Raw genomic sequence first — 27970 nt, forward strand, 5'->3', positions numbered from 1 at the left:
CGCGGGTCACTGAAGTGGCACAGGTTTGAGGCCTGGCCTGGGGAACTTCTGCAGCCCATCAGTGCAGCCGCCCGCCCGCCCACGTATGTATATGTATATACATAAGCGACAACGCTCGAATACGGAACATGAAAATCAGGGCAGACCCAGTCAAGCTGACTTACTAATCCAAGTTTTCTACAGTTTGGGGTTATCGTGAGCCTTTGTTAAAAGCTCTCTTGTGTTTAGGCAAACTGTCAAATGATTGCTTTTCATTGGGGTCCATGCAAGGATGAAAATGTGAAAATGGCTCATTAGCTTAAATTTCCAAGCCAAGTAAGATAAATGGGTCAAAACGCTAAATAAAGCTCAAACCTATCTAACATTACTTTTGTCATCTAACATTTATACACAAACATCAGTGTATCACCCGCATCTCTCTCCTCTTGTAGCAGTGAAGATCTTGCAGGCGGTAACCACAGAGAAAGAAATGTGGTAAATCACAGCACGTCAAAGATGTCATGGTAAATCAAATTCAGAGATTCTTTCCTTCCAGGATTTCTTCCATGTGCAAGAAAACCGATCACATTTACAATAATTTTGCAGCTAGATTTTATTCTTTAAGGTAAATAGAAAACAAACAAATCCATAGAGCTTGCTTCTCTGCACCTTGAAGGGGGTCTACAGTAATGGCTTCTAGGTCGCGCTGATTTTTTTTTGGGGGGGGGTCTTTTTGTCTTTTTAGGGCTGCACCTGCCGCATTCAGAGGTTCCCAGGCTAGGGGTCGAATAGGAACTGTGGCCACCGGCCTACGCCGCAGCCACAGCAATGCAGGATCTGAGCCACGTCTGCAACTTACACCACAGCTCACAGCAACGCCAGATCCTTAACCCACTGAGCAAGGCCAGGGACCGAACCTGCAACCTCATGGATGCTAGTCGGGTTCACTAACCGCTGAGCCACAACAGTAACTCCAGGGTCACGCTGATTTTTGCTGCCCGTTATTCATGGTACACACTGGGGTGAGCGTGACCAACCACCGACATACCAGCTCAGGCCTCTGCCAGGAGAGCAAACTGCCTAGAGTTGAATAACTCTTCTCTGAGGACAGCTTTATTTTCTCTAACTTTGCACCACAGCTGTCTCATCGATTTCATGAGCCCGCTCTCCTGAGAGTCAGGAAATCTGCATTCCTGGGGGCCTCCTGTGTCAAGGAGCCAGTTTCTCATGAACTGGGCCTGAGCACACCTTCTCAGCCATTCTCTCTTCACGTGGCTGACACCCTACCCAGTGCAGAAAAGGGAAAATGAACAGTCCCGATTTTATTTATGTGGATGAAAACAGGGTGGGATTTGATAGGACACTGCTAGGCACCTGGATTGTTTCTGGATGGGTTTTTTTTTTTTTATTCATGTCATTTCCTTTCTTTTGAAGGGGTTCCCCTGAGTCAAGTTCATCTGAAGAAGAAGAAGAAGAAGAAGAAGAAAACCTTGAGGACTATGAGTGAGTTTTGAAAGTCCCCTGTGTTCCCCTGAAAGTAGACAGAGAGGTTTCTAGTCTCTTCTTCCCCGAGGCTCCATGCCGAGGACTCAGCCTTGCTCAGGAGGCTGTACTGACGTGAAACACTTGTGTGAGGTCCTGGGCCTTGTATCTGGAGGCTGGGTGACAATGAGCTGGGCTGTTGCTAACGAAAGTGTTTCCCCCAAATCTGGATTGTCTAAATTGGCCACAGCTACTCGTGGGGTTTTTCGCATCCCTGGCCTCCCTTTCATTTCCCTTTGTCTTTTTAATTCATTGTTTAAAGTGTTATTGAAGCGCAGCTGAGCTACAATGCTGTGATACTGTCTGCGTCAGTTATACGTGCACACACATCCGTTCTCACTTTGTCGTCCCAGACACAGCCTGTGACATTTCTGATGATTATTTCTTCCCTGGAGGCCCCTCGCCAGGATGAAGTTTGAAGGCTCTTACTATCATTGAGTCCCATTTTGAAGTTTGTCAGGATGCAGTAATTTTACAAGGGAGCATATTTGAGACGTGACTATCACAGCATCTATGTTGAGAGAGTCCTTTTCCTAGAGTGACCTTATCATGTAACAGCCAAATTAGGACACTTTAGAGAGAGAAAGAGTGCCCTGTTAAATGCTGCCTCTGGACATCAGGCAGAAACTCAGCTCCTCTGGGCAAATAAGAACATGTGATCACCCCAACTATACCGAGGTTGGTCTTAAGTGGCTGCTACGATCTTTTCCCAAAGCTAAGTTTCTATCATTCTACAACAAATAGGGATAAATATTCAACTCCTAGACTTCAAGTTTGGTATTAAGGGGTGGTGGGAGTAATAAGGCAGACGGCATCTCTCAGACACCTGTTACTCAACAGCAACCAATTCAGTTGGACACTCGAAGAAGGCATATTTCTCATGATTTTGTACGAGTGCTGTTACTGATCCCCTGGCTACAAGTACGGCGAGAGCCTTTACAAAGTGCCTGTCACTGTTCACCACCTTCTAGCTCCCCTTTAACCACAGCTTCTTCCCCAACGTCCCCCCCTCAGGAAAACACCTGCTGGAATCATTCACACGAAGATAGAAAAGACTGAGAAAGACCAGCACAAAGATAACTGTACTTTACCAGATGGCAAAGACTTAGGCCAATGGGAAGGACCTCGAGTCATGGATTTTAGTCTTTGGCATTTAGATGAATTGGAAGGCTTTTCTTGATTTGGAAAGCCCAGATCTGACCAGATAGAGTCTCTGTCTCCATCACTTCTAGAGTCCAATGGTGTGGGAGGGCATGCATTAGGGAAATGATCAGGAAAGACCTGCCCTCTTCAAAGTCAAAGAGATGCCAAGCAGTGATGAAAACTAGGCGGCTGTATGCCCCGGGGGCCCCCAGATACCTGCTCTACTGCAATTACAGAAGCAGCTGCTCTGTGGCCATAAGCTCATGAGCAACTCTCCTTCATGCCATCAAAGCATGAGGTGCTGAGGTTTAGATGGAAAATCAGGCCTTAGGACCAGGCCCAAGCCTCTGGTGTTGTGACACTGAGATGCTCCTTTTTTTTTAATTTTATTTTTGGCCATGGTGTGCAGTGGCTTAAAGTAGAATCTCAGTTCCCAGACCAGCGATTGAACCTGGGCTGCAACACTGAATGCACCAAATCCCAAGCACTGAACCACCAAGGAACTCCCAGAAATATTTTTAAAAACAAACAGCTAGGCCTTAGCAAAATTATGACACAGGCAAAATGTGTGCGTGCGTGTGTGCGTGTGTGTGCACGCGCGCACACGCGTGTGGAGGTTATGCACAATCTCACCTGGCCTCTCTAGGCCCTCTCTCTTTATTCCAGATCATTTCTTGCCTCTATCTCCCCAAGGCATATATCCTGGATCAAAGAAAGATGATCTTGAAGAATCTTTTCATTAGCTATAATTAGCTGAAAATGTTAAGTAGTAAAAATTAGTTAATACCTCAAATGTTAATTATACAATATCTCTAAGGGTAGACTTAGAAGAGCCTTTTAAGCTTATCAAGTTCAACTCTCATCCTAGTTTTATAAATGGGGAATTCTAAGGTCAAAAGAAGCCAAGTGGCTTGTCCAAAGCCACACGCCTACTTATTAGGAAGTTATGTCTAGAAAGCAAACCTCCAAGGTGGCTGGTCTAAGGTTCTTTCCACTTTACTGAACAGCCCATCCGCTGACACTCCTGCTGTCACCGAACACCTCTTCACCGCCTCATGGGCTCCTTGCCTCCTCAGGTGTTACCTTCTAGCCAGAGGGGTCTCCCAAGCCCCTAGATCCACACCCATCCCACTTCACAGCCTGTTCATTGCCCTGGTATGACATTTTAGCCAAAGCCAAAGACTACAGACATTGCTGATCTCACACAAGGAACAGATCTGTGGCCTGCGGAGCTCCACATCAGAAGGCGCGGTGTTTTGGGCTAACTTAGTACAAAGGGCAGGATATAAAGATTACCCCTGGCTGTCCCACCTCATCTTTTTCTCAGTTCAGTCCAAGCGCTCCTGCCTTAATATAACCTTAGATGCAATCAAGTTGCTATCCTGCAATTAAAAAATAATCTTAAGAGAGACATTTGCTTTAAGTTAGTTGGAAGATAGGAACTTTCATCCTTGGCAACCCTGACCTTCCCACTAGAATATTCCTCATTGCTCTAATCCCTGCCTCTCACTGAAAATGTAGGAGAATGCAGAAATCACCTAGAAGGAGCCCAAGGGTTCCTAAATACCAGCGCATTTAAAAACACAGATATGCAGGCCCCACCCGCAGAGTCATAACTGGGTAGTGGAGACTTCGGAGACTGGGTTTTTGAACAGCTTCTCAAGTGATTCTCTTGAGCAGCCAGGTATGGAAACCTCTGATCTTGGCCAGTATCTCATTTACCAGATGAGCACGGTGCATGACAAGTTATGCAATTAAAAACTATTAATTCTTAAAATGGAATTCTTTTCGATTGCAGCTGGTTTGCAGGTAACATCTCCAGGTCACAATCTGAGCAGTTACTGAGACAAAAGGTAAGCGGTCTAGTCTTTAAACCAGCCTCTAAGAATGAACTTCTAGTGTTGGGCCCAGAGGGTAACGGGAATCTCATAGAAACCTTGCTGCTAACTGTACAGTCAAGACATCAGAGTGTTAGTTGTCCAGCCTGTGGGCTACCAGGTCCTTCACATCTAGCCACTTCCTCTATTCCCATGATCGATTGCTCTATAATAAACCGCTCGAAAATCCAGAACACTTATGATTCTTCACCATTCTGTGAGTCAGCTGGGCCAGCAGTTCTTCTGCAGGGTTTGCTTAGGGTCACTCACGTGGCAGCATTTAGCTGGTGGATTGACTAGAGGTCGGGTTTAGCTGAGCTAGCCAACCAGGGTGCCATATTGCATGTCCATGTGGCTAACTTGGGCTTCCTCCCAGCACGGTGATTGATGTCAAGGCAGTGGTTGAAGAGGGCGAGCCCCACGATTTGGGGGCAGGCAGTTATGGAGTCTCTGTTTTTGTTGTGTTTGCTTATGTTCCATTGGCCAAAGCAAATCACATGGCCCAGCCCAAGAGTCACTGTGAGAAGGGACGACACAGGGCATGAATATCCAGAGAGATGATTTACTGGGGGCCATCTGTACCTCATACGTTGACTCTGTCACCAAAACCATTAGCACCTAAACCAAGAGTGCAGCAGATTAATGGGGACTAAATCTATCTGATTTTGTTACTAACTGGCATGGAATTACCAGCTGCAAACTCATGACCTACGCAAATGACATCTTGCTATAGTTCAACCTAATAAAACACGCCGGTTATTTCTTGCCGGGGTACTAGTGAGAATATAATGGCTACTCCCTCACTCGGTATTTTGTCGCCTTCCTGGTTTATGAACCACTCATGGTAAATCTAGATCTGCAGGCTATGAAAGACAAGCTGACCATAGAACTTTAACAAGTGATTTGTTCTGCATCTTTGGTTTTCTAAAATCTTCCGAGGGAATGATATGGAGATACGTGGTTTTAAATTTTCTCTCCGAAAGATTAAAACATTAGGCTTGCGCAAACACAAAGCAGAGAAAACTATCAGAGAAGGTTAAAAATTAACTGGAGAGGAAGAGTTGAAGCCCGCAGGGTAGATCTATAGAGACACTGAGAGAGGAGGAGGAGGACGAAAGCTAAAGCGTGGGGCCCTTCTGTGCCCAGTGGGGGATAAGCTGTGCCATCAGTGACAATTAAAGCGGATCTAAAAGACCTACTTTCCTGCCACCTACCACGAAAAACAGTTCTCAAGAATAATGAAAATGTTCTTCGTTCCCGCCACGCTTTTCTTCCTATTCAGGGAAAAGAAGGAGCATTTATGGTTAGAAATTCCAGCCAGGCGGGAATGTACACGGTGTCTCTCTTCAGTAAGGCTATGAAGTAAGTATGATGTGGGTTTCTTTCTTTTACCTTCTTAACGTATGTTCTTTGACCAGGCTGGTCATTCAGCTGCACGTTGGGTTAAGATGCCATTTGAAACTCTGGAATTTTGGATCAAAGTATTTCTGTAAAATGCTACCATTTGTAGCTGCCCCCTCCGGCTACTTTCAGGAGACTGTTCTCTGGGCCTTTCTCTCCTGGCCATCCCAGGCAGCAGCGGAGCGCCCCAGGCACAGCACGCCTCAGTAACTTAGCCAAATGAGTCCTGCATTATTATGCCTTGATTCATCCTAAGCCTAGAAGGAGAAAAAAAAAAATAGCGATGGACCCTCTACATAAGCCTTGGCCCTAGTCACCTGCTGAGCTAAGAAACCTACCCCAGAGTCTGGTTTTCAGTAGTCTTTCCAGTGAAGGTAGAAGCAGCGTGGCGGTGTTCCCCCAGTAGCTTCTTGCCACTGTGCTGCCCCAGGCGGGGGGTGGGTTAGGAGTTCTGGTTTGAAACTACACCTCTCAGTCCAAATCCTGACTCTGCCATTTCAAATCGTTATGCCCTTAAGCAAGTTTCTTAACGTCTGCGCCTCCGGCTCCTCATTTGAAAGGGGGACAGAGTAACAATTGTTAACATTCCCTGGTGAAGTGAGTTTAAGTCATCTATTGGATCAGAACAGTGCCTGGCACATAGTAAACACTTACTAAAGTAATAGTAATTACTTTTGTTGTTGGGGAAAAGGAACACAACCTGCCCCCCGACCCCCACGCTGACACTTGGGTATGGACGCAAGGCAGCCACAGTCATCTCGCACAAGTCACCATCACCACCTCGACAAGCCTCCTCCAGCGTTTTATAAGCCACTTTCCCATTCGTTGTTGGCCTTTTCGTCCCTTCTAATCACCCTGCGAAGCAAACAGGAAAGCTGTTTTTATGTGCACCATTTTACGTATGAGGGGCTTGAGGCTCAAAGAGAGCTTGCAAAGACCCAACCTCAAAACCACTAAGTGATGACTTGAAGCCAGGCCTTTTACACCTGAGTGCATGTTCCTTTAACCCTATGCCTGGATCTATGCTGAAAGCCCCAGTGTTTCAGAGTAAGGATCTGGTCAAATCTTGATTAGGCCCATCTGAAAAAAAAATGTCTATATGTGTAAGCCTTTTTTTTTTTTTTCTTTTTTGACCACTCCGAGGTATATGGAGTTCCCAGGCCAGGGATCAGATCTGAGCCATTGCAACTGCGGCTATGCCAGATCCTTAACCCACTGTGCCAGGCGAGGGACCGAACCTGTGTCCCAGTGCTCCCAAGACACCGCCAATCCCGTTGCACCACAGCAGGAACTCCTATGTGTGACCCTTTTTTAATAGCTGGATTGAATGACCTTGAACGACTGAATGGCCTTGTTGTCTTTTCCATGTGTCCTGTCCTGTGGTCCTGTGTGTGTGTGTATGTGTGTGTATTTTAATAATTAAGTGATAAAAAAGTTATTTTATCAGGGAAATTTTTTTCAGGGTACCTACCTCCAATTTGAGATAACAGCAGGTACCAGAGGCATTCACATGGCATTTCCAGTGCCAAAAACCACACCCCATGTACTAGCCTGCATACTTGGATACTGACTGAAGCCAGCCCAGTACGAAGGGGAAGAGACTTGTTTCCCTGAGTGTCAAAAGCTCTGCACCCTCAGGCCCTTCAGTTTCAGCCAAACTTGATGTCAGAAGTCCTGTCAGTCAGGTTTCTTGATACCAGCTTCAGTTTGGAAGGTGGCCAGGTAGAGAAATGAGCAAAGAGATGAGGAATCAAAAGAAAAGAGTTACAGTCAGTGACTACGGAGGCCTTCTTTTGTGAAATACCATCAATGAGCTGGAGTGAATTTGATGCCGAGACCAAGAGCCAGTTAGCCATTTGCAGCAGGAAAGGACCCTTTCTCCTTTTTATAATTGCAATTCTAATGAGGTTGGCATTATAGCAACAATAATTTATTAATGGTTTCTTATGTGCCAAGCATCCTACAGACTGCTGTATACATAATCTCACCGGATCTTTGACACCCAAAGGAGGTAGCCAGCTAGCTAAGGAACTGTACTCCAGACTCACTTGTTGACCCCTCGGCCACACTCAGAAAGCTAAGACAGGCTATCATTCCTGATTAGCCTGAATCAATGGGCATCATTTCACCACTATTTCCTACCAGCAGAGCCAAAGCAAAAAAAATGTTTTCTGTGGAAAAGGTACCAGTTCACCTGAGGAAATAAAGGATATGCCCAGCCACGCCATCCTGTATACTCCCTCCCAAAAGGGCCTCCCACCCACCGCCTAATGACCTTTGCCCCCCCCATTTTAATCTCATTATCCAAAAAGAGAAGTGATGTTTAGGATGCTGATCCTGAAAACCGCAGGGCTCTCACTCACCAAAGGAAGATGCCAGGTTTAGGCTTACGAAGGGAAGAACGGTACAGAAAGGGGGGATTCTATTGTAGATGAAGAGTCTGTATGAGCACAAAGGATCCACTGAGTTCGGACGGGAGCCTCTCCCATAACGACAACTGTCATAGACGCCTCCAGAAAAAACATCAGATGTCAAGACTGAGAAACCTCTCTGCCTTCCCTCTCCAAAATTTGCAAATGCACCTAAAATGACGATTTAACCATTGTTTAATCAAACTTCAATTGTTTATTAAAAGCATTCTAACATTCTTTCTTCCTTACTAGTGATAAAAAAGGAACGGTCAAGCATTACCATGTGCATACCAATGCTGAGAACAAATTGTACCTGGCAGAAAACTACTGTTTTGATTCCATTCCCAAGCTTATTCATTATCATCAACACAATTCAGCAGGTAACTTGGTTCGGTTTTGCTTTTATGGGGCCTTGTTGATCCGTACCAATTTTCTTGGCTATTACTGATCCTCCTAATACTCTTTTAAAATTGAAGTTTAATTGATTTACAGTGTGGGAGATGTGCAGCAAAGTGATTCAGAGATAGATAGATGGATACACACACACACACATATATCTATATTACACACACACATATCTCTTTTTCTGATTCTTTTCCATTATAGGTTATTACAAGATACTGAATGTAATTCCTTGTGCTATAGAGTAGGTCCTTGTTGTTTATTTTATCTACAGTAGAGTGTATCTGTTAATCCCAAACTCCTAACGTACCCCCCCCCAGTACTCTTAATTATATAGGGGACGGTGAAAGTAGGGGGAAAAAACGCTCGCAAGCCCTGTGCCTGCTGTGATTTTCAACCTACATTTCCTGGAATATAAAATTATACACTTTATAATGCCAGAAAAAAAATGAAGCTGAGTTCAGTGACTGAGAAGCAGAGATTCTTTGTATAAAAACATTTGCAGGGTTGTTTTTGTTTATAGAAGTAACACAATTGCAATTGTCAAATGACATAGAAATGTGTATCCCCGGAGACATAACCTCCATGGACAAGTTGGTGTCTGTTCTGACAGAATTCTTTTCTATGCTGATACTAACACTTATACTCATTATATGTGTATTTATACAGACCATGTACGTATATATGCGTGTAACACATTATATGTTTACAGGGATGAGAACATGACTTTTCAGCTTGCTTTCTCTACTCAGCATGTGTTAGAGGTCTTTCCATTCAAATACATAGAGCTCACGCTGGTCTGTGTAACAAAACTCTATTGCAGAATTACTCCATAATTTATCCACCTAAACCTACACTGATTGGCAGGTGGAGCATATACAATATTTTCACCTAACAATGGCTGCTTCAGTGCACGGTCAGGCACACATAGCTTGATGCACCTGTATGAGTGTTTCTGTAGCCAACTTCCCTAAGAGCGGCATTTGGGACGATGGTTCAGCGCATTGAAAATTTAACTACATTTAAATAAATGCTTTTCAGGAATGTACACTCCCACCGACAGCAACACTTCATCCTCCCTGACCCTGGGTACTATCCATCATTCTTTTTAAAATGTGCCTCCTCAAATGCTGAAAAATATATCTAGAAATCCCTTGTAACGAAGGTGTTAACTAACCGCACTGTGGCAGTCACTTCACAGTATATACGGGTATCAAATCATCGCGGTTTTGTTCACCTAGTTACCCATATTACATGTCAGGAACACCTCAACAAACTTAAAAAAATGAAATCGAAAGAAAACAAATCTCCTCTAAGTGTCTTATCTAGACTAGCTCCACTTTCAGGAAGCGACCAGATGAATTTCCACCAGTGAGGGCAAACGAGCTGTGGGATTAGCATCAAACTTGTCACCTCTACCTGACCTGAATCCAGGCAGACAGGTGACTTGGCCTTACCCCTGGTATTCATTTTCGTTCTGATTTGTATTTTTCCATGCTCCCAATTTCTTAATTGTTTAACATGTAGCACCTCAAAAATACCCTTTGGAAAAGGTATTGTGGAAACAGGTATCTCCAAGTGAAATGATTCCACTCCAGCCAATGCACTAGAAACTCCACAGAGGATTGGAAGAAAATATTACAATGTTTATTTACCTTTGTTGTAAAAATCTTATCCTCTTAAGTTTTCTATTTGGGAGTATATTGTATGCGTCACATATCATATCAACACAGCAGCAACCGTATATATACATATTTTGGAGGCGTGTGCTCATTTGGGGGGCTGATTATAGGTGCAGGATTTAAAAGACACCATTCATATAAAAACTAAATAAATATGCAGAAAAAGGAAGGAGAGAAAACAAAACATGTATGATAGTTACCAGGACTTGGAAAACATCATACATTTAAAGCAAGAAACATTTTAGGAATTCCCCGTCGTGGCGTGGCGGAAACGAATACAACTAGGAACCATGAGGTTGCGGGTTCGATCCCTGGCCTCGCTCAGTGGGTTAAGGATCTGGTGTTGCCGTGAGCTGTGGTGTAGGTTGCAGACGCGGCTCGGATCAGGCGTTGCTATGGCTGTGGTGAATGCCGCGAACCTCCATATGCTGTGGGTGCGGCCCTAAAAAGACAAAAAAAAAAAAAAGAAACATTTTAGAATGAATTCTTTTGAGCCACTATAAATACTTTACTTTGATCCAGCTTTACCATAACCACATGTATATGATTAAAATGACTTGACCATTATGTACAATTTAGGAATAAGTTCATTTAAAAAAAAAATAGTTCAAGTGGTTTACCTCTTATATTGTACCCTTGTGTACGGTCCAGATTTTTTTAAAATAACTTTTATTTTTTTATAATTTTTATCAGATTTTTTTAACCAAATGTATGTGATGCATATGTACATACTTAAATACAGGAATATACAAAGATAGCAAAATTCTTGAATAGGCATTTTGTCCAAAGAAGACATACAGATGGCCAAAAGACACGTGAAAAGATGCTCAAGAGCACTACTCATCAGAGAAATGCAAATCAAAATCACAGTGGGCTGTCACCTCACACCTTTCAGAATGGCCGCCATCAAAAAAAGTCTACAAACTCTACATGCTGGAGAGGGTGTGGATAAAAGGGAACCCTTGTGCCCTATTGGTAGGAATGTAACTTGGTGCAGCCACTGTGGGAAAGAGTATGGCGGTTCCTCATAAAACTAAATATAGACATGCCATAGGATCCAACAATTCCATTCCTGGGCATATACCCAGAGAAAATGAAAACACTATATTTGAGAAGGTACATGCACCCCAACGTTGATAGCTACATTATTTACAATAGTCAGGATACGGAAGCAACCTAAGTTTCTGTCAACAGATGAATGCATAGAGAGATATGGTACATATATACAATGAAATATTACTCAGCCATATAAAAGAATGAAATTTTGCCATCTGCAGCAATGTGGATGGACCTAGAGAATATTACACTTAGTGAAATAAGTCAGACAGAGAAAGAAATACTCTATGTTATCATTCATAAGTGAAATCTAAAAAGTAAAACAAACAAATGAATGTAACTAAACAAACATATTCATGGATACAGAGAACAAATTAGTGGTTTCCAGAAAGGAAAGGGGGGGGCCAGATTGGGGTAAGGGATTAAAAGGTACAAACTATTATATATAAAAGAAATAAGCAATAAGGATACCTTGTACAGCACGGGGAAATATAGCCATTATTTTGTAGTAACTCTAAGTGGGGCATAATCTATAAATATATTGAATAACTATGTTGCACACCTGAAACTAACATAATATTGTAAATCAACTATACTTCAATTTTTTAATAGTTGATAGCTAGTTACAAATACAATAAAATAATTACAAAGAGAAAAAGTTGGCAAAATAAAAACGGGAAATTTTTTTAAATAAAAGATTCCATCAGGCAACTAATTTTGATGAGTTGTTTTTTTGTCTTTGTCTTTTTAGCGCCACGCTAGTGGCATATGGAGGTTCCCAGGCTAGGGGTCAAATCGGAGCTGTAGCTGCCGGCCTTCACCACAGCCACAGCAACGCCAGATCCGAGCCTCATCTGCGACCTACACCACAGCTCACGGCAACACCGGATCCTTAACCCACTGAGCGAGGCCAGGGGTCAAACCCACCACCTCATGGTTCCTAGTTGGATTCATTACCCACTGCGCCACAACGGGAACTCACATAAAGTAGTTATCCTCTTCATTTTTGCTTTACATAGAACTAATTCGTCCACGTCAAGCAAATTAATGTAACTCCAGGATGACTATGGTCAGAATGGATTCTCTCTCCGCATGACAACATCCTGAACTCTGTGCTTTTTCAGCTACTCTAGAGAGAGCATAAGCGACGTGATGTAATGTGATGTGATGTAATGTGATCATGTAATGACACGATGCTGATTCCATTACAGGCATGATCACACGACTCCGCCACCCTGTGTCGACCAAGGCCAACAAGGTTCCCATCTCCGTGTCCTTGGGAAGTGGTATGGACATACCCTTGGGCTCTTAAACCTAATTTCCCACCATTTTGGTATATATATATATATATATATATATATATATATTTGATTTACTGAAAAAAGAGGGAAGACAGGAAGGAGACTGCTATTCGGATTGTACCAGTGAGGCTTCAACTCGAATATATTTACTCATTTTCTTCAACCATCAAACAGCTGTCCTCCCAACCTAACTCTGTTCTCTCCCCAGCAATAGCAAAAAATAATGACCCAATCATCAGCCTCTAGGATCTTATTGCCTGTCCTTTCTCCTTTTGATTCTGTGCCTGCTCACAGTTTGTGACCTTGTGTGTTTCAGATAATGACATCCACCCGGATCACAGTCTCATTTGTTTCATAAGAAAACGTAAAGATATTTTGCCAAGCTAAGGGTACTGAGCACACTTTGACACTAAGTCTTTCCCAGACGCCTCTGGTTGGCAAAGGGTTTTTACTCTAAGCTTTCTTGTCAAGTACTGTAGCTGCTCCAGGAACAATATTGTTCTGGGGGCATCATTATGTGGTCTAATAGGTCATAAGACCACATCACTAAGGGTTTTCTTTTCCAGTGATGAACGTAAAAAGTCTTGCTGTTCTTTATATTGTCAATGTTAAACTCTCACTGGAGAGGAAATCACTTAGGAAGCTGTTAGGCCCCAAGCCTTCTATTCTCACTCTAAGGCCTGTCTGTCTTGCCTTACTAGGAATCTGGGAACTGAAAAGAGAAGAGATTACCCTGCTGAAGGAGCTGGGAAGTGGCCAGTTTGGAGTGGTCCATCTGGGCAAGTGGCAGGGCCAGTATGACGTTGCTGTTAAGATGATCAAGGAAGGCTCCATGTCGGAAGATGAGTTCTTCCAGGAGGCCCAGACCATGATGTAAGTTTCTTCTGAGGAGCAGCAATTTAGCCCTCTCCACGGGAGGACATTCATGCCAACAGGTCTGTCCCTCACATTTGCAAGGCCTGGATCACGAGTCCACATATAAATTTACAATGGCATATTCCTCAGCCATAAAAAAGAATGAAATGACGCCAATTGCAGCAACATGGGGGGACCTAGAGATTATCATACGAAGTAAAATCAGACAAACATCATGTGATATCGCCTATAGGTGGAATCTAAAAAAAAAAATGATACAAATGAACTTATCTGCAGAACAGATACAGACTCACAGAAGTAGAAAATAAACTTATGGTTACCAAAGAGGAAAGTGGGGAGGGATAAATTGGGAGTTTGGAATTAACAGGCACGCACTACTATATATAAAATAGATAAGCAACAAGGACTTACTGTATAGCACAGGAAACTATATTCAATATCTTGTAATAACCTACAACAGAAAAGAATCTGAAAAAGGATATACATATATATATATATGCATATATACGTGTGTGTGTATATATACGTGTGTGTGTGTGTGTGTATATATATATATAAAGCTGAATCACTCTGCTGTATACCTGAAACTAACACAACATTGTAAATCAACTATACTTTAATTTAAAATGCACCATTTCCCAACGGAAAAAAATAATCCACGTAGCACAGACAGAAATATTTAGAAGTTATAGATCAATTTAACACACCATTACATAAAATTGGTTCTACGTGCTTCCTTAGACAAATACATCTTCGCAACAACCTGAAAGGTCCCATTCGAATTTAGAACGCTCAAGGTTCTTTAGAGATACCAGCCTCTTGCCCATAGCCCCCCAAACCCCACCCCTCCCCTCTCTCTTCCCACCCCCAGCTCCACCCTGTCCTCAGTGCCTTGCGCAGCCCCCTCCGGGTTTCCCACAAGCAGCTCACTATCGGCTAATGATCAGAGGTGGGGACACCAATAGCATGGTTCACCCTTGGGAGACAGAAGCAGGAAGAGTCTGTACTGGTCCTGGAAGAGGCCTTAGGACTATGCGGACAGGGGGTTCCGGAGTCCTGGGACCCCGACAGTGAGACAGAGAAGGATGCATGGTTCCCAGTGGGCATGTCTCCTTGGCCCTCTGGCCTCTTTGCTTTCGGGCAGGTACATGGTAGAAGGAGGAAGAGAAGGGCCTGTAAAGCACATGCCCAAGGGCATGAGCCTCTAGTGGCCACTACTGAACAGTAAGGCCTCAAGGACAAGATCCCAGTGCAGTCTGGTAAAAATCCTTTTCTCACCCCACTGCTTTCCAGTTGTTCACCAAGCCAATGAAAGTGCGAAGCAGAGAGGCAAAGCCAGCAGACCTTGCAGGGTCCATTTCCTTAGTCGTTTCTTTATGAAGAGCAAAGGCATCCAGAGAGTCAGAATAACCAGTTTCATGACAAAAGCAGAATTGCTTGGAAGCAGAGGTACCATGTGAAAAGAAGCCTCTGGCTGGCACTGGCTTCATGGGCAAGCAACCTGCATACACTTGAGGGCTCCCACACTTAAAAAGGGCTCCGTGCTTGGTTTAATGCTCTGCTGTCACCATGTGGAAATTCCTAAACAAGGATCCTTGCATTTTCATGTTGCACTGTTCCCTGCCAATTATGTAGCTCATTCTGTCTTTGGCCCTTGTACTTTCATAGGACTGGACCAAAAAATCTGGCAGAAACTCCCTTAGGTTCAAGGTGTAACCCCCATGTCCCAGTGTAACTTTAAAACTGCTTTTTTTGTTTGTTTGTTTTGGCTACTAGATAGCTAGTAATCCTACAGAATCCTAAAAAGTCATTAACGAATCATGTAGTTGTAAAGAGGTGAAACTGTCATTAGGGGAAAATGTTAAATCTCAAATGTAATGGTCAAACTGAGGCCTGTCACATGAGACATGGTGTTCCCACCATGTGCCCCTAAGCAGTAACTCAATTTGCTCAAAGAACAACTGTTATTGGGTGACGGACCCTGGTCCCATCACAAGCCTTCCCTTAGAAGGGAGCAATACAGGTCTCTCGAACCGCTCAAAGATGCATAACCAAGCCCATGACCTTGAGTCACGGGATAACGCATGTGCCTCTAGTTTAAGAAGAAAGAAAATAACTATTTAATACATCCTCATCTGCTAAAACATTGTTACTTTGCCATGTGAACTTTAATTTACTTTAGGCATCTGATCATTAAAGAACTGTCCATGAGAACAGATCAATTACATAAGGACTACTTGGTGAGCATCATTGCAGGTGTCATGACCCACTAGAAGCACTGTGTCATGTGCTTACCACTTCCTAAACTCATCACCGCAAAATCAGGCAGCAATAATGCACAGCGAAATGTTTTAAAAGAAAGAACAGTCACAACTCATCTCACTTCTCTAACATGGTAGCCATTTTTATTCTACCTATGCCCTTCAAATTCTGACATCATGTTTAATGAAATATTTATACATGAAAATCAGATGCTTTAACTGTTATATAGAGAAGGGATCAACAACAAGGTCCTGCTGAATAGCACAGGGAACTGTGCTGAATTCTGTGACAAACCATAATGGGAAGACCAGGAAAAAGAATATCTATATATACAGATATAGATATTATGTGAATATAGAATATATATACATACACATATATAGATTTATATAGAAAACCAAATCACTCTGCTGCACACCAGAAATTAGCAGAAAATATTATCCATCAGCTATACTTACAATGAGATAATTTTTTTTAGGTTAGCTGCTTTAAAATGGAAGTGATGGCTGTTAGGGTGTAGCTTCCTCCAAATCAGTCATGTACGTTTTCGGGATGCCCCAAGACTAAGAGACCCTTGCTTCCCTGATTCTCTGTAGGAAAGCTGAGTAAGTACCCACAGTGGCTTAATGGCTGCCGAGGCTGTCAGTGTCAAATAGGAGGCAGCATTTTTTGCCTCCAAGGGCTAATGCTCCCAGAATCAGATCCTACACCTTCCCCTCTCTTCCTAAGTTCAAATAGAAGGGGGAAAATAAACAAAAATCTGCGAGTGATTCTTTTTAAGGACATCTGGAAAATGGAGTACGGAAATTCAGTACTGAACTTTGAAAATCTGTTGTTTCCAGGAAACTCAACCATCCCAAGCTGGTGAAATTCTATGGAGTGTGTTCCAAGAGATACCCTATCTACATAGTGACTGAATATATAACCAATGGCTGCTTGCTGAGTTACTTGAAGAGTCATGGGAAAAGACTGGAACCCTCCCAGCTCTTAGAAATGTGCTATGATGTTTGTGAAGGCATGGCCTTCTTGGAGAGCCACCAGTTCATACATCGGGACTTGGTACGCTAAGCCACTGGCATCTCAAAGGAATGAAAGCTATTTACAGATCCTGCCTCCAGCGATGGCGCCATCGGGAGGGAGAGCCAGGAAGGCATCTTAGACTTTGCTCACTTGTGACTTGCTTGAGCCCATGACACTTTTGTAATAAAAATCACAGTTTCAAAACAAAATAATTGAAGCATAGAAACAACAGAAAGAGTAGAAATAGCCATCAAGATCTATGTAGTTGTACTATGTCACCTGAAGTCATTTAAAACAACCCAACATCACCTGACATGTAAATATGTGACGGAGACAACCCAAATCAGCAGAACTGCCTACCTAAGCCACAGGAGAACCTCCCTTCTGACCCAGAGATTCATGAAAAAAAATGCCCTTATTGTTTTAACCCACTACTTTCCTTTATATGATTTTTTTGTTTGTTTTTTAGGGCTGAATTCGCAGCATCTGGAGGTTCCCAGGCTAGGGGTCTAAATCAGAGCTGTAGCCGTCGGCCTACACCACAGCCACAGCAACGCCAGATCTGAGCCACATCTGTGACCTACACCACAGCTCAGGGCAACGCCGGATCCTTAACCCACTGAGCGAGGCCAGGGATCAAACCTGTGTCTTCATACGCTAGTCAGATTTGTTTCCACTGGGCCATGCCGGGAACTCCAGTATATGATTTTTTCAATGGCAATGGCTGATACAGATGTAAAATGTTTAAATAAACCTTTAGCAAGATTAAGCAAATTACGGCTATAGACCAAATCTGGTGCACAGCCTGTAGGCCATAGTGCAGCCTTTGAACCAAAAAACGTTTTTTACCTTTTCAAAAGGTTGCTGAAGAAAAAAGTAGAGATTGTATGTGGCCTATAAAGCCTATAAGGCTTAAAATAAATACTCTCTAGATCTTTACGGAATAAAGTTTGCCAATCCCTGAACCATAAAAAAAGGATCTATGTAGTTTGTGTTGTGGCATAAAGTCTTTGCTTTCCATCTGTTTTCCTTTATACCACACACACTAAGTTTGGTAGCCCATGGTGTCCAGGTGGTGGAGAGGAAACCCCTAGAAATGACCTTTCCCTTCTCGTTGACGAGCTAAGGTTCTGTGTTTAGTGTCTAATACCTTCCGTGCTGTCTGACAAGGATGGAGGCTTGAGGGAAAATACTTACGGGAGCACATTTTCATTTGAAAAAAATGAAAAGTGCAAAGGAAAAAAGACAACTTCCGTACTCGAGATATTATATTTGAAATACAGCACTTGGAGTTGTGATGAGCAATCTTAGATTGTGCAGAGAATTCTGCCAAAGAGAAGGGAGATGTCTGATTCTGATGTCAGGGGAGTCCCGGTCATTTTTACTCCTGGGTAATTTTGTTTTCCCTCCAAAGGCTGCTCGGAACTGCCTGGTGGACAGTGATCTCTCCGTGAAGGTGTCTGACTTTGGAATGACGAGGTAAGCCAGTTCCGAATGGGCAACCAGTGAAAGAGGGATTTCCAAATGGGGATACAGAACCTGATCTGAACTGGGGGCTCAGAAACCTGGATCCCCTCCCTCACAGTACCTGCGACCACCTCATCTGTCCCTCCATAAGATGGGAATGATCTTCAGAAATTATTCCGAGTCCCTTTTAGTTCTTTCAACGCCTTGATGAATCTTTTCTAAACTTACAAATACCACGAAAGAGCCTCAATATTCAAATATAACATGTTACAGCCAGAAAAAAAAAAAAAACAAATAGAAAAGGCTAAAGAAGCCTTGATTACGTACGGGCATGTGTTTATGCAGTATCATTATATACAAATCAGACCGTTCCTCCCTGATTCCTAAGTATACTCAGTCATGTACACAAATATGTACATTTACTGTTTGTCCCCAGAAAAAATGGAATCACATTATCTACAGGTGCCTTTGCACATAACCATAAACCACGAGCATCTTTTTATTTCAGTCGATGTAGAGCTATCTTTTTGCTCATGGCTGCATACTATTCTACTAACGTGCCATATTATATTTAATCACTCCTCAGCATGTGAGCACTGAGGTTCATTGCATTTTTATCATTATTATAAACACATCCTTGAACGCACATTTGTATGGTCTTGATATCTCCATAGGATATTATTGTTGTCCATCATTATTTATGGCGGCAGCAGATTAGAAATAACTTACATGGTTAAACAAACGATGCTAATCCACAAGAAGGAAGACTATTCAGCCATTAAACATAAAGCCAAGAAGAAAATGTAGCCATGGGAAAATGTTCTTTGTTTTTTGGGGTTTTGGGGTCACATCCATGGCGTGCACAAGTTCCCAGGACAGGGATCAATCCTGAGCCACAGCAGTGACCACATCAGATCCCTAACCTGCTGAGCCACCAGGCAACTCCAGAAAATGTTCTTGATACACCATTAAAGGAGAAGTAACAGCAAACCTCAATACAACAGAAACCCAATTTTGTTCAAATTATATATAAGAAAAAACTTTGGAAAGCAAACATGTCTCTCGAGTGGTAGGATGATAAGTTATCTCTGACATGGGATTCTGAATGATCTTACTTTGACATTTTTGTGTTTTCCTATATTTACCAAATAGTTTGCCTTCAGATTTGGGGATTTTCAAAGTTAGACATCATTTTTCGTAACACAATATTGCAAACCAACCATACTTCAACATAAGATAAAATGTTTAAACTGCAAAAAGTAAATAAATAAAGAGAACATGGAAACTCTTGATGCAGTGAAAAAAAAAGATAGCATTTTTTAAATGTTTACAAGTCATAAGCAGCCTCTACCCAAGCTCACACCGCAAAAGATCCAGAATCCTGGAGCACTTGGCTGAGACCCTGCATCGGCCTGGACCACCGCCGAGGCGACGGCGGCCAGCAGGGGGCTTCCACTTTGCCCAGCCAAGGGGCTTCAGGGCTGTGTTGCTGTTTTCCCCTGCAGGTATGTTCTTGATGACCAGTATGTCAGCTCGGTGGGAACCAAGTTTCCGGTCAAGTGGTCCGCCCCAGAGGTGTTTCACTACTTCAAATACAGCAGCAAGTCAGACGTATGGGCGTTCGGTAAGAATGTGGCCACTCGGGACCCAGCCCCATTGCATAAGCCGGCTTCCACAACAGGAAACCACAAGAGCAGCAACACGCATTCTTAGCAAAAGCTCTGAGCCCTTACAAAATTACCTGCATGGCCAGAGACCAGCAAGGGATTAAAAAAGAGGATGGGGACCCCTCCCTGTGTGGTCGTGAGGCTGCCTGCCACGTATTGTCTAATTTGCACCGCGCTAGCACCTTCTCATCGAATCCAAAGGGATACGCGCTTTTCCACAGATTTCTGGGTTTTTAGAAGGAGTTACTGAAAATGAAAACCGAGTTTGCGTGAGGTACAGAATGTCGAAGGGCTTAAAATGAAGTCACCAACGTTCTGTGTGAAGCGGCGTGATAACCTTTGCCTTCGGAATTGACTCATGTGGGGGGCCTGCCCGGTGCAAACACCAAACCCGACTCAGCACTTTCTTTGGCCCATCCCAGTTTGAGCCAGGGCCCTGGTTCAAATTCATCACTTACAGCAGGAGTCAGCACACCACGGCCCAGGACCAAAGCCAGTGGCCTGTGACTGTAAGGAGAGTTTTACTGGCACACAGCCCCGCTCTTTATACAAAGGGTCTAGGTACTGCCTGTGGTTGAGCCTGTGCTGCAACAGTAATTGCCAGAGTGACTGCATGACTTGTAAAGCCTAGAATACTTACTATGTGGCCCTTTGACAGAAAGTGTGTGCTGACTCGAATTTTATTAAAAGATCTATACTGACATTTACTAACGGTAATTAGAAAACAGAGAAAACTCTTAAATCGTGATTGCGGGGATTTTCTGGTATTGTTCTATATCAGGAGGAATGTCAGGCTTGTTTAAAATCACTGTCAGAAGGGCCAAGGATAAGTAATCCAAATTATCCTAAAGCTATGGAATATACTGAAATCAACTGAGAACTATTTCATGCCTGTCTCAGTCCATAAGCACAGTTTGATTTTCTACATGACATCTGACTGCCTGAAGAAAGGACAATTTAATTAGCCATTTATTTTTCTATGTGACAATTCTTAAAAGTACTCCTTTTTAATAAAAGCGGTATTGTTCATTGTAAAAAAAAAATTCAATATATACAGAAAAAGGAAAACACACAAAGAGCATTTTGGTGAATACTTGATGTCATTTCGTGCTGATGACCTTGTCAAAATTAGTTTCAGTATCTTTATATCAATTGATATGCTTTATGAAAGATTTTCATTTTTTAAATTTTTCTATTTTTTGCTTTTTTCTTAGGGCTGCACCCATGGCATATGGAAGTTCCCAGGCTAGGGGCTGAATCAGAGCTATAGCTGCCGGCCTACACCACAGCCACAGCAATGCAGGGTCCTTAACCCCCAGGGATCAAACCCGCAACCTCATGAATACTAGTTGGATTCGTTTTTGCTGTACCACAAAGGGAACTCCCAAAAGATTTTTACAAATCAATATCCTTACTCAAGAGTCACAGCTGGTTTTTGACCAAAAAAATTGCATCACCCAGGTTGATTACTTACCTTATGTGCCGGGATCTGGCTCCAAATATTTTTTAGCTGTTTCCAAAAACTAAATTCATGCTTAAATAAGTTGTCCCCAGTGAGGATATTCAAAATAAATCAAGACTGCTGAAAGCAAGTCTCAAAAAAAGCATCTCACAGATATTTTAAGCAACGATGTTATTCTTGAGATAAGTGGCCTTCCAAAGAAAATTGTGAAGGGGACCACACATTTTTGGATGGTTGTTTTACAATGTTTGTTTAAAAAAAAAGAAAAGAAAAGAAAAGAAAGAGCAAAGCATTACATTTCGAACGGAAGAGCAATGAGGTCCTACTGTACAGCACAGGGAACTATATCCCATCTCTTGGCACAGAGCATGATGGAAGATGACATAAGAAAAGGAATGTATACATATGTACGACTGGGTCACTGTACTGTATGGGAGAAAGTGGCACAAAGCTGTAAATCAGCTATACTTTAATTTCAAAATAAATATTTAAAAAAGAAAGAAGAAACAACAGTCACCACAATTTGTAATACTACCTTACTGCAAATATTTGACATAAAATCTGTAGCTCTAAAAGTCAAAGAAGTCTTGAAGTTAGGACTTCGGTTACGGTTCTACAACAAGTTTCTCCCGCCTTACATCGTTCTGGTTTTCCAAGATTTTAAAGCTGGCTGACTGCTGGAATTCTCTGGCTTGGCCTGTCTGACAGCGCAACGGCCACCATTTAAAGAGCCCTTAAAATGTCCCAGTGCCCTTTCAAATGCTCCCCGTGTTTCAGCCTAATCAATCCTCACAGCAACTCTCTGATGTGCCAATATCCACACAGTAGAGACAGAAAACCCGAGCTGAGAAGGACTACGAAACCTGCCCAGCCTGTAAGTGGCAAAGCTGGGCCTCAAAGGCCATGTCTGACTGGCCGCAGGTGCCACCCTGTCGACCACCCTGAGCAGAACTCAGTTTCTTAACCTGGACTCCACGCCGCCCTGGATGGGCTTTGGGGAAGTGCGGACTTCCAGAAAATGAGCACGAAAACGCTGTGCTTCGCCTGTGCCCAGGGAAAGCCCAGGGTTTTCATCAGACTCTCGGCAGGAGCCCTGGCCCCCAGGTATTGGAGCCCGCTGCGGCAGTAAGACAGGAAGGAGGAATGGTGTCAGTTTACCTTGAAATTCCACTGAAAGGTCATTTGATTGTACAGTGAACTGTTGCCAAGGCAGAGAGAAAGGAAGGAGGAGGACTTCCGTCGACCACTCCTGGGGGCAGGTGTCGGGTGGGGGGGGCTGTCCCTGTGGGTTGAAGGAAGCCCCGGCTGCCTCTCTGCAGCGGCCCCTGAGCCTTGCTCCAGTCCCTTTTGCTAAGACTCCTTCCCCAGGGATCCCGGCTCCCACCCAGAGCCTCCCCAACCCTGCCCAGGCGGGTACCTGCTGACCGTGGCTCTCTCTCCTCCTCCTCTGCCCGCGGCGCAGGGATCCTCATGTGGGAGGTGTTCAGCCTGGGGAAGCAGCCCTACGACTTGTACGACAACGCGCAGGTGGTCCTGAAGGTCTCCCAGGGCCACAGGCTCTACCGGCCCCAGCTGGCGTCGGACACCGTCTACCAGATCATGTACAGCTGCTGGCACGAGGCAAGTGCCCCCACGGGGCGGCAGGGGTGCCAGGCCATGGGGTGGGTGCCGCTCCCCGTGGAGGAAGCCCTGTGGGGGCAGGGCGCCTGCCGCGGAGCAGCGGGAAAGGGCCCGGGCCCCTGCCCGCAGGTGTCTGTGATCTGCAACCAGCACCGTAGGCGCCAGCAATCTAACAAGGTACGTGCCAGCGCTGGTCTAAGAACGCCATAAATATCAACTCATCTGTTCCTCAGGAAACATACTTTGAGGCACGTATTCGTCTCATGGCTAAACGAACAGAACAGGAAACAGAGACCCAGAGAGGTTGAGGGACTTGCCCGAGCTCACACAGCTAGTAAATAAGAGGCAGGCCGGCTGGCATCGGGGGCCCTGTTCTCAACCACAGTGCCAGAGGGGCTCTCCCCAAGGGGCAAATGCCTAACAGAGCACCGAGAAGCCGTGCAGAGGGCACGGGATGGACACCCCCCCTTCCCTTGCCTCCCGAGCGCTGAATCAAAGCCTTCCGTGCAGGGGCAGAATAGGGGTTATCTTTTTTCATGAGACCAAAAACCCCCGAGCCGTTTCTAATTCTGGGTGTGAAAGAGAAAGACGGACAGGGGCAGGAAGAGCTCGGAGGAGACGGAGACCAGCTTCTGGAAGGCCTGTTACCTGAGTCAGGGGAGGACAGCTCTGCCCAGCGTGTCTGGCTGTGTGGGTGGAGACGGGGTTCAAGGGCACCCCGGGGAGAGCGACGAGCGCAGGCACAGGTGCAGAGGCGAGTGTGAGCACAACGTGTGAGCACGGCGTGCACGCCGGCGCTGTGCCTGGAAGGGCTGGAAATGAGTGTGGCAGAGGAGGTCGAGGCCAGAGCCTAGAGCCTGAACGACAAAAAGAGGAGTGCAAGTTTGGCTTTCTCCAGGCAATGGGGAGACACGGGCGGGAGATGCAGGAGAGTGATGCGCTAATCGGGGGCTTTTCCGAACGTTCATCTGGATAAACAACAAGGTCCTCCTGTTCCGCACAGGGAACTATATTCAATATCCTGTGATAAACCATCATGGAAAAGAATAGGAGACGGAACGTGTATATAACTGAATCACGTTGCTGTACAGCAGGAAGTAACACAACATTGTAAATCACTATACTTCAATAAATTTTTTGAATTTTTTGTTAAAGTAGATTTACATCATTGTGCCAATGTCTGCTGTACAGCAAAGTGACCCAGCCATACATACATACACATTCTTTTTCTCATATGATCTTCCATCCTGTTCTATCCCAAGAGATGGGATAGAGTTCCCTGTGCTGTACAGCAAGACCGGGTGGCTTATCCATTCTCCATGTAATAATTTGCATCCACCAACCCCAGACTCCCAGTCCCTCCCACTCCCTTCCCCCTCCCTCTCGGCAACCACAAGTCTGTTCTCTATGTCTGTGAGTCTGTCTGTGGAAAACAGTATGGAGGTGCCTCAGAAAACAAAATATAGAACTACCATGTGATCCAGCAATAACTTTTTTTTAAAAAGAAAACATTAATCGAGGCGCCCATAGCCATTATATGATGTTGCATTATTTTAATTACAGACTTCATACCCTGTTTTAATACTACGTAGGCTAGCATCCCCCCCTTGCTCATTTTTCATCATGTTCTTAGCTATTCTGCATATTTAAAAATCCACAAACTAGAGAGCCAGTTTGTTCAGCTTGCAACAAGCTTGCACATATTTTGGAGGAGACTGTATTTGGTTTGTGTTTTAACTTGGGAAATCTGCCATCCTTATGGTATTTATGTGTTCCGGTTTACATTTGTATTTTTCAGCAACATTTTAAAGTTTTCCTCATTTGGGGGGTACATGTTCGTTAGTATTTTATTTGGGTGTTGTTGCTATTGTAAATGAGGGTTTCGCTTCCAGTATATCTTCTCATTGGTTACTGTACATATATGGGAAGGCTATTGAGTTTGTACGTTAATTTTACATACTGCTCTCCTGGTGAATTCCTTACTATTCGGGTTGGTTCTATCACCAATCCTCTCGGTTTTTCCAGGTATGAAATCACATCTTATGCACATGGATACTTTTTTCCAACTCTTAGGGCTCTGTCTTCTCTTTAGGAGAAATGTCTACAGTGTTTCCAGATTTTAAAAGTTGCTAGCTTTGGTACTGCGATATAAATATTTTACATAGTTTATTTTTAATCATAACCTTCATAAACTAAACCACTGGGTTTTTCTTTTATCTAGCTTCCAGAAAAGCGTCCCACATTTCAGCAACTCCTATCTTCCATTGAACCACTTCGGGAAAACGACAAGCCTTGAAGAAGAAATTAGGAGATCTGATGAGAATGATGATAAATATTGGCCAACATTTTCATTCTTTTTAAGGAAAGTAGCAAAACACAGACACTGTAATTTGGCTAGTCCTTCTCTCTGTGCTGTTTCTTCTATTTTCTAGAAATGAGCAAGGTAGGAAACAAAAAATTTCCTAGAAATGTAGGTCACATTAGTAATTTTGTTTATGCTGCTTTTAATATTACACTTCCCAGCCTTTAGCAAAAGCACATTTTCTGATTAAAAAATAGACAGGATGTGTACCATGTGTAAAGATTGAACAGAATTGAAAAATCATGTGTTGGATATTTGTTCTTTTCTCAGTATCATCACTATCATGATAATTAAATGTTATTAACAAGTATGGAAATGGCAACACTTGCCTTCATGTTTCAATGTTCTCAATCTGTAGCGTGCATGAGAATCAAATGGAGAGTTGATTTAAAACACAGGTTCCTTAGGAACTGGCCCAGAGATTCTGAATGCAGCCTGAGAATTTGTTTTTGGTGGGTTTTTTTTTTTTTTTGCCTTTTTTTTTTTTTTTCTTAGGGCCACAGCTGTGGCATATGGAGGTTCCCAGGCTAGGGGTCTAATTGGAGCTGCAGCTGCCGGCCTACACCACAGCCACAGCAATGCAGGATCCGAGCTGCATCTGCGATCTACACCACAGCTCATGGCAACGCCGGATCCTTAACCCACTGAGCGAGGCCAGAGGTCAAACCTGCAACCTCATGGTTCCTAGTCAGATTCGTTTCTGCTGCGCCATGACAAGAATTTGTATTTTTAACAGGCTCTCAGATGTGCTGGTGTGGTCAGTCCAAACCGACCTAGGGGATCTCATTATGTGGTGGGCACCGTTAGGTGATCCATCATCCAATCCAGTGACACAATTCTCATCTGATACTCAGATTGGAACAATGATTTTATGTCATCATGTATATAAAACTAGTTAACTAATGTTATTCATTAATACATTAACACATAACATTGGATCACATAGAGACAGTTTTTAAAGATGCTAAGGTATAATGATGTCTTCTTCTTTATATTTAACCATCATCAATCGCAACCTGAGCATAACCATGATCTTGTATTCGATTGCTGCTTTCTACACTGGTTCCCCCCTGTCTGCAGGTAATAGGTTCCAGGACCCCCGGTGGATCCCTGAAACCGAGGATTATATCAAACCCTACACGCACCATGTTTTATCCTATACATGCATCCTATGATCAAGTTGAATTTAGGAGTTAGTCAGAGTAAGAGATTTAACAACAATAACTCATGATAAAATGGAACAGTTATAGCGATATAGTGCAATAAAAGTTATATGAATGTGCTCTCTGTCTCTGTCTCTCAAAATAACTTACTGTACAAATTTAATGCCTTTTCCATCTTAACGAAGCACTTATGCAGTATGTGGCTGTAACTTTTGTAGCAAAATTAGTATGAATTCAACTTTCTTCTTGACAGCTTCTCCAGGAGAAAATGTGTTCTTGCCATAGATTTTAGCCACCTCGGCATCTGATGTTTTGCTGTTGTGGTTCCTCATCATGTTAGGAGAACGGACGCCTTTCCACCAGGGAAGCACTTTACGGCTTCTCTCCGGCATTTCCGGATCACCACTAGCACTCCTCTGGCACTTTGGGGCCAGGAATGAGTAAAAGGAGGGTCACTTGAACCCAGCACTATGACACCCAACAGCGGATCTGATAACTGCGGCCACTAAGTGACGAATGGGTGGGACTCACTGGCCAAAAGGCCAATTCACATCCCGAGAGAGCATTACCGATGTTGCGAGATTTCATCCACTACTCAGAGCGGCTTGTGCTTTAATACTTATGAACTGTTTCTGGAATTTTCCATTCCCTCTTTTCAGATGGCAGTTGACCAAGGGTAACTGAAACCGCCAAAACTGCAACTGCGGATTTGGGGAGGGGATGGGGGTGAGGGTTCTGCAATCATTTAAAAATCTTTGAGGGAGTTCCCGTCATGGCTCAGTGGAAATGAACCCTACTAGTATCCATGAGGACGCAGGTTTGATCCCTGGCCTCACTCAGGGGGTTGGGGATCCAGCATTGCCGTGAGCTGTGGTGTAGCTTGCACATGCAGTTTGGATCCCGTGTTGCTGAGGTTGTGGTGTAGGCCAGCAGCTGTAGCTCCAATTCGACCCCTAGCCTGGGAACCTCCATATGCTGCAGGTGCAGCCCTAAAAAGACAAAAAAATTATATTAAAAAAAAATCTTTGGAGTTCCCGTCGTGGCGCAGTGGTTAATGAATCTGACTAGGAACCATGAGGTTGTGGGTTCAATCCCTGGCCTTGCTCAGTGGGTTAACGATCCGGCGTTGCCGTGAGCTGTGGTGTAGGTCACAGACGCGGCTCGGATCCTGCATTGCTGTGGCTGTGGTGGAGGCCGGCGGCTACAGCTCCGATTCGACCCCTAGCCTGGGAACCTCCATATTGCCATGGGAGAGGCCCAAAAAAAAAAATGGCAAA

At 43.7% G+C, this 27970-nt stretch overlaps 1 protein-coding gene across 2 annotated transcripts in view; it reads left to right on the forward strand.

Moving 5' to 3' along the window:
- Positions 1 to 26813, forward strand: part of BMX (BMX non-receptor tyrosine kinase) — a 51739-nt gene extending 24926 nt beyond the window's left edge. The window contains exons 8-20 of one of the 2 annotated variants that reach the window (XR_014835768.1): positions 432 to 503; positions 1414 to 1482; positions 4463 to 4517; positions 5824 to 5903; positions 8606 to 8733; positions 12705 to 12779; positions 13496 to 13667; positions 16775 to 16991; positions 18367 to 18431; positions 19925 to 20043; positions 23011 to 23168; positions 25390 to 25690; positions 26057 to 26813. Coding sequence is in view for 1 of the 2 variants with exons in the window: in XM_005673449.4 (XP_005673506.2) it covers positions 432 to 503; positions 1414 to 1482; positions 4463 to 4517; positions 5824 to 5903; positions 8606 to 8733; positions 12705 to 12779; positions 13496 to 13667; positions 16775 to 16991; positions 18367 to 18431; positions 19925 to 20043; positions 23011 to 23168; positions 25390 to 25464 (1285 nt within the window). In the remaining variant the exon portion in view is untranslated. Of the gene's footprint in view, positions 1 to 431; positions 504 to 1413; positions 1483 to 4462; positions 4518 to 5823; positions 5904 to 8605; positions 8734 to 12704; positions 12780 to 13495; positions 13668 to 16774; positions 16992 to 18366; positions 18432 to 19924; positions 20044 to 23010; positions 23169 to 25389 lie in introns of both variants that reach the window. The other variant, XM_005673449.4, reaches the window with a different exon arrangement.
- The last annotated feature ends 1157 nt before the right edge of the window (positions 26814 to 27970 follow it).

This window comes from Sus scrofa, chromosome X, assembly GCF_054392235.1.
Source record: "Sus scrofa isolate SSC_HxYL_T2T_F1_AM1 chromosome X, Sscrofa_HxYL_maternal_Yorkshire_Landrace_v2.0, whole genome shotgun sequence".
NCBI classification, from domain to species: domain Eukaryota; kingdom Metazoa; phylum Chordata; class Mammalia; order Artiodactyla; family Suidae; genus Sus; species Sus scrofa.